The 7,500-nt window shown below is 34.8% G+C and overlaps 1 protein-coding gene across 2 annotated transcripts in view; it reads left to right on the top strand.

Moving 5' to 3' along the window:
* Positions 1 to 251: 251 nt before the first annotated feature.
* LOC125042247 (ankyrin-2-like) overlaps positions 252 to 7,500 on the top strand; it is an 82,234-nt gene continuing 74,985 nt past the window's right edge. Inside the window, exons 1-3 of one of the 2 annotated variants that reach the window (XM_047637774.1) lie at positions 252 to 419; positions 670 to 770; positions 981 to 1,091. In XM_047637774.1, the coding sequence (XP_047493730.1) occupies positions 1,008 to 1,091 (84 nt within the window). In that variant the 5' untranslated portion in view covers positions 252 to 419; positions 670 to 770; positions 981 to 1,007. Of the gene's footprint in view, positions 420 to 669; positions 771 to 980; positions 1,092 to 1,552; positions 1,724 to 1,973; positions 2,075 to 2,284; positions 2,396 to 7,500 lie in introns of those variants that run through there. The other variant, XM_047637773.1, reaches the window with a different exon arrangement.

Genomic DNA, 7,500 nt, shown 5'->3' with positions numbered 1-7,500 from the left:
AATGGAAATTCCACTTTATTGAACCCAGATGAAGGCATCATTTGGTTGTGTCCTTGTTTCATTTTTGGTAGATAGATTGTCAACATGGTCATTATTTTCGTGTTCAGTATTGATATTTATGAATAATTTCATATGTTGGGAATATTTCCATGGGCTATGTATTTCATTTACTGTACTGTACTAGCTTTGTGGATTAAAAGCAAATGTACACATACACATACCTTGATGTGTGTATATTTACATATGATCTATCTGCAGCCCTGTTATTATCGAGGTGCCACACTTTGCCTCCCTGCGTGGCAAGGAGCGTGAGATTGTGATCCTTCGCTCAGACAATGGAGAGACCTGGCGTGAACATACACTGGAGGCCACTGAGGAAGCTGTGCAGGAGGTCTTGAACGAGAGCTTCGATGGTGAAGGTTAGTGATTGAAAACTTCCATCTTGATATGATGATAGTTAGGTAAAATAAGATTTCAAGTAAATGACTTTAAAGATGCATATGTGATTACTGTTATATTTTGAAGAACTCAAGTGACATCTCTTTGTAGATTTAAGACTGCCATTTACCACATTTTGTTTTGCAGTAAAACTTCAAAAATATAATCTTCTTCATTGTTAATATCTAGTTTTGGTAGTGAATCAGTTTATTCTTATTTTTACTTTTGCAGAGTTGAAGCAACTAGAGGACCTCAACACCAACCGCATCACACGCATCCTCACAACTGACTTCCCACAGTACTTCGCTATTGTTACACGCATCCGACAAGAGGTCAGTTGTTACTTGTGAGCTTGGTCTCATTTTAACCGTTGATGTATTTGATGTTGATTTTAATTTCCAACATCCTATAAGCACTGGTTGTTAATATTAGTTTGGTAAATATTATGTATACTGTAAATAGAATTTTCATTGTTATTGGTGTAATGTTCTTGTAATATTGCTGCCCTCTTTATCTTTGGTATTTTGTTTAATTTTTTCTAGGTCCATGCCATCGGACCTGAGGGAGGAATGGTGTCATCAACAGTTGTACCACAGGTCCAGGCAGTGTTCCCCCAGGGAGCCCTCACCAAGAAGATCAAAGTGGGACTCCAGGTAAACCTCTTCAAGCCACGCAAAAACCACACTGGACCCATGAAAAAGATTAGCGTGAATAACATCCCAAAGAAGAAGCGATTTAGTCTTATTTGGTGAAGTAGTAGTTGTTGAAACAGGTTGAGAAGGATCAGGGAAATACTCAATATATCTTTTCATTTCATATAATCTCTTTTTTTTTCTCTTTTTTTTAATTAATTTATAGGCTTTTAGTAATTTGCAGAAAGTTGAAGGAGGAAAATACTAGAAGATAATAGGAAAATTAAAAATTAATCTACAAATTTTCAATACTAAGTTTTTTTTTTTTTTTTAATGATTATTTGAATGTGCTCCCTCCTTCCTTCCCCCTTCCCATCCTCTCTCCTCTCCATCTTCCCCACTCTTCTTGCATCCCTCTTCCTCATTAATCCTATATGGCAATAAATGAAATTAACACTATGATTGTAAACTAATTTCTATTTCTATCTGCAGCCCTGTTATTATCGAGGTGCCACACTTTGCCTCCCTGCGTGGCAAGGAGCGTGAGATTGTGATCCTTCGCTCAGACAATGGAGAGACCTGGCGTGAACATACACTGGAGGCCACTGAGGAAGCTGTGCAGGAGGTCTTGAACGAGAGCTTCGATGGTGAAGGTTAGTGATTGAAAACTTCCATCTTGATATGATGATAGTTAGGTAAAATAAGATTTCAAGTAAATGACTTTAAAGATGCATATGTGATTACTGTTATATTTTGAAGAACTCAAGTGACATCTCTTTGTAGATTTAAGACTGCCATTTACCACATTTTGTTTTGCAGTAAAACTTCAAAAATATAATCTTCTTCATTGTCAATATCTAGTTTTGGTAGTGAATCAATTTATTCTTATTTTTACTTTTGCAGAGTTGAAGCAACTAGAGGACCTCAACACCAACCGCATCACACGCATCCTCACAACTGACTTCCCACAGTACTTCGCTATTGTTACACGCATCCGACAAGAGGTCAGTTGTTACTTGTGAGCTTGGTCTCATTTTAACCGTTGATGTATTTGATGTTGATTTTAATTTCCAACATCCTATAAGCACTGGTTGTTAATATTAGTTTGGTAAATATTATGTATACTGTAAATAGAATTTTCATTGTTATTGGTGTAATGTTCTTGTAATATTGCTGCCCTCTTTATCTTTGGTATTTTGTTTAATTTTTTCTAGGTCCATGCCATCGGACCTGAGGGAGGAATGGTGTCATCAACAGTTGTACCACAGGTCCAGGCAGTGTTCCCCCAGGGAGCCCTCACCAAGAAGATCAAAGTGGGACTCCAGGTAAACCTCTTCAAGCCACGCAAAAACCACACTGGACCCATGAAAAAGATTAGCGTGAATAACATCCCAAAGAAGAAGCGATTTAGTCTTATTTGGTGAAGTAGTAGTTGTTGAAACAGGTTGAGAAGGATCAGGGAAATACTCAATATATCTTTTCATTTCATATAATCTCTTTTTTTTTCTCTTTTTTTTAATTAATTTATAGGCTTTTAGTAATTTGCAGAAAGTTGAAGGAGGAAAATACTAGAAGATAATAGGAAAATTAAAAATTAATCTACAAATTTTCAATACTAAGATTTTTTTTTTTTTTTTTTATAGTCTTCTAGTCATAGACAGAGTTTAAAAGTAATATGGGATGATTTACCAAATTAAAAGCTTTTCTTAGAATCTCTTTTTGAACAAGAAGTTTAAGAATACTTTGTGTATTCCAAAACCCAAATTAATAGACAGGTATTATCACTTACAGTAAATAGAGAGAAATTTTTTTACACATGATCACACACACACGCACACATGCATATACACATACACATATACATACACATACACATGTGCATTCAGAACAGACAAACAGACATGCATAATTAGAAGGAGAATATCTCAGACACATTGTTTGGTGTATGTTTATAGGATGTAATTTATCAATTTTCTTCCCTGTTTTCTTTTTTTTTATGATTTGTTACCAGTCAACTAGTCATGTTTTTGTTTATTATAGTTCTCAATCTTTCTTTTCATTTTGGAGTTATCTCTCCATATGTGTATACTACTTTTCTGTAGCTCATGTGTTTTACAAAAGTTGATTTCAACATTCAGAATATTTTAAAAACTTTAGTGCCTGCCGTGAAAATTGGAGTCATCGTCATACGTCACGTAATGTACATTCCTACAGTGGAGTCCAATGTGGGGCACAAGTTTAATACTGCATGATGGCAATACCATTGGATCACTGCCTTTGTTTGAACAACACTGCTCTCTTCATTTTTGTTTTGTTTTTAATTGCATGCTGGATAATTTGCATGGGTATTAATTTTATAGTGTTGCTTATTTATTGGTTTATGCCTTAATCCTTTGTTCCTTCAGTTTTTCTTTCATATTTTCTTTTTTTTTAAGAGTTTGGGTTTATTAAACTGGAAACAAACACTAGTCATTTCTAGTCACTAAATTAGTTAATATGACACACATTAGCTATAGGATAAAGAAGACTTTAGATGGCAAGTTACACAAGGAACTGCTTATAAAAGAAGGTAAACAAATGACTCAGATTGAAAGAAAAATGTTCCAGGTAATGTATAGGGAAGAAGCCATGACTGATGTGAACCCTAGTAAGTCTCTCAAGATTATGCACGCCCAAGGATTAGAATAAGTAGTGCCTAGACTATGAAAGCTAAATGATAGATTTAGGATTCTTTCTTGCTGGTCAGTTCACCATACTATAGAGGCTGTAGTAAATACCAGACTCCATTTCTCATTGCTGGTTCCCACTTGTTTCCCATAAGAAAATAGATCAGCTAATGAACAGTCATGAAATACATTTCAGTATTATGTCCTTTTCATTGATTTTAAGAACTTAAAGGGGACTGAAGCTCAGAATAGTCAAAACAGAAATGTTCTTTCTGCAGACTTATAGAAGAATGAAACACATTATTCTGAAATTAATATTTTCTAAAAATTGCCTCTCATACACAACTTTGCCATGGTTGTTGAACTAATATTCTCTAATAGACCAATAACTTCCAAAATGCCTTACTTCATATCTTTGTTTTCCCTTCTGAAAGCATCTAAAAGAAAAACCAAAAGTTCCCTCTCACTTGAATGTAAGGCAGAGAATATATAATAGATATTCCCTTAGTAATCTGTGGGACCAATTTTGCACAGTTGCAAAGCTTCTGAGTGTCATGAGGTTCTAGTGAGAATATCATGCAGATACAAAGTTCAAAAAAAGCACTTTTGTACATAAATGCACATGCACATGCATATGTACACATTACCACTCAGATATGCTAATAAATTTCATCCACTTATTGTGCTTAACTTTTGCAGTCATACTAAATGTTCTTTGTCTTTTTTAACCTTGTGAGTAGAGTACTTAATGGTGATTGATAAAACAGTACTAAGACCTCTATAGTTTGGAGAAAAGGCTTCTGATCACTTTCATTCCTTCTATAGAGCAGAAAGAATGTAAGGAATAACATTTTATATCTTGAAAGGATATTACATTTTTTACCCTAGCTGGATGATTTATTCAAATATTCATTTTCTCCAGCTTTCATAGCATTTAAATAGTGATGACTTCAAAAGAATAGTCCTCTGTTACTGAATTTAAGTTAATTTGTAATTTAAATTTTCTAATCCATTGCTTCATGGTAGGATAATTGCCAATTGAAAAAATGGGAAATTGACTAATGGAAAATATTACTGTTCGACAAATCAATTCATTAGATGTTAATGATTGAAGAAACTATTCCAATCCATACCATAGGGATCCCAAATGCTATGAGACCAGTGACTTCAGGCCTTAGAATCAGCTTCAGTAAGGTTCACTCTCCTAGCTATGGATGTAAAGTTAAGCCTTATTGTAATAGCCTAAGGTCAGAGCCACTGGTGGTGTCACTTATATATATATATATTGCCTTTTAAAGAGGATTATTTTTATATGTAGACATGACACCTATGCCATATACTGTAGAGGTTTTTATGTGTTTAGAGACGAATTGTGATTATCAAAGAGTGTAATATGTACATTTTGCTTATACAAAAAACAAAATTGCTAGTTGATTATATACTTAAGATAGCCTATGATATATGATGGTAGGTTATGATGATGTATCTTATTGTAGTGTAAAACTTAGTTACTATTTTAATTCAAATGTTTGAATGATAGTGATCGTATCTCATGATATTTATTTATCTCGTGTTTTAAGAATAGTGAATCTCAAAAAACAAATTATGATAGAAATTATGCTCAAGAGCGAAGTTGCTTAGGTCACCAGCATTTTCTCTACACCATCACAGAATGATTAGTAAAGCAGATCTGTGGACAGTAATAGGAAGTTAATACTCAAATGAAAGTGTAAAAACATGAAAAGTAAGATTTGTGATTATTGTGTCAGCAGGAGACTGTTATTACTGTCTGCAGGACTAACACCATTTTAGTTTAGAAGCCAACATCTTGTTATCTTCATTTCTTCTAACAGCACATGCCAGTGAATGGATTACACCAGCCTATTGTTTCATTGAGGCCAATTTTGTCATAGCCTCACTTCTTCAGATACTAAGAGTTAATTTTGAAACACAGTTACCTAGATGTCTCTTTTCCTGGCTGATTGGAATACCATGATCAGGGAAACAGTTCTTGATTTTCTTTTATACTAACTGAATATGTCAAATTTTTGGAATAGTGCCAAGGCATCAGGTATATCAGGCTGGAGTGTCCACTGCACTGATGCAGGTAAGAAAGATACTCACAGCTAATTACAAATCATGTACAGCGCACATGTAGTTTCTTGTGCAATGCTAGGAACTTCCAATGTGAACTGTGGTGCTGTATGTGAACATGTAACTCTCTGTGTGTCAGTTTTCCAGTCACTTGAGAGCATGGTGTGAAAGCATTGATTATTAAGACAGTGAATACATATGTAATTTAGTTTTCACTTTGCACTTACTAACTTGTACTAGGTTATTTCCCTGTGCTCTTAGGGACACTAGAATGCTAACTGGTGACTCGATGAGGACTGTATGCAGTTTACCTAAATCTGCCGAGTCATTGTCGAAAACAGGGGTAACTTATTGGCTATGATCAATTTATTAACATGGCTTGGCTAACTATTGGCTTGCTACTAACTGCAGCACAAACTAACCATGTTAGCTAGTTTGTACCACAGTCTTGGAGAAAATGCCCAATAAACTTAGTTAAACGCAAGTGGCATGAAGTTTGTTTTCACCAACTCACCTGAACGTGTGTAAAATGCAGTTAGCAAGGTTCGATGAAACAGCATTGGATCAGTCCACGAACACTGTAGTTATTAAGTAGATTTTTTCAAGGAATGTACAGTAGTATAGTTATTTCATCTCAAGAACACTGGACCTTGTAGAAACAAATGTAGAAACCACAGTTGAACTGAATTTATTGGGCTTTCGTACCACCTAATCTTCTCTTGATGCTCTGTGCTCTCTATGTGCTTTCTGTCTTGTTTGTTTGTTGGCTGCATTGTTTGTCCATGCTGTGTCGAGCCTCGCTGATGCTGCTGGGTTACACGCATCTTATAGCAGTCTAATCTTGAATGTTTCCACCTTTCATAATTATGAGTTACATCATGGCCATTTCCCTTTGAATTGCTTTTGTGACTGATATTGTATTAGACAAAAACATTGTTTTTGAAGATTTTTATATTTTTATCTAAAAAAATCATCAAGATTTGACTGCCACACTTGATACAAGATGAGATGATTTTTGAAACTGACTATGACTCTATTCCTGAATTTCTGCAGAAGACACATAATGTACATTGTTATATGTCAACCAAGGAAGAGAGAGATAACTCGACAATGAAGTGTTTTGTATTTTTGAACAGCTGTATAAATTCGTAGGAGGTACCAGAAGTATGCCTACAAATATTCACTTTCCCATATGAAAAGGCCTTGTGACAAATTTACAGTGAATGTCATGTCCTACCACGCATTTACCTTTTGTGTCAAAATTGATAGATAGCAGAAAATACATTTTTGTTTAGAGTTTAGTTCAGGAGAACTGACAGATAAAAAAAGACGATGTTGTATAATAGATTCTTTTGAATTTATATACTGAAGTAAATGTGAATGTTTGAAAATTATATCAAGTTTGAAGTGAAGAAAGGGCTCCAAACAAGATGAAAATAATAATTATTAAGATTATTAAAGATTTACCTCGAAATAGAAGCAAACACATGCACTTGTTCAAGCACACACACACACACACACACACACACACACACACACACACACACACACACACACACACACACACACACACACACACACACACACACATACACATACACACACACACATACACATACACATACACATACACATACACATACACATATGGTAGCACCATACCAAAGTCT

This window comes from Penaeus chinensis, chromosome 31, assembly GCF_019202785.1.
Source record: "Penaeus chinensis breed Huanghai No. 1 chromosome 31, ASM1920278v2, whole genome shotgun sequence".
NCBI classification, from domain to species: Eukaryota; Metazoa; Arthropoda; class Malacostraca; order Decapoda; family Penaeidae; genus Penaeus; species Penaeus chinensis.
The sequence above is the reverse complement of the archived record's forward strand: the minus strand, read 5'-3'. Positions and strand labels throughout refer to the sequence as shown.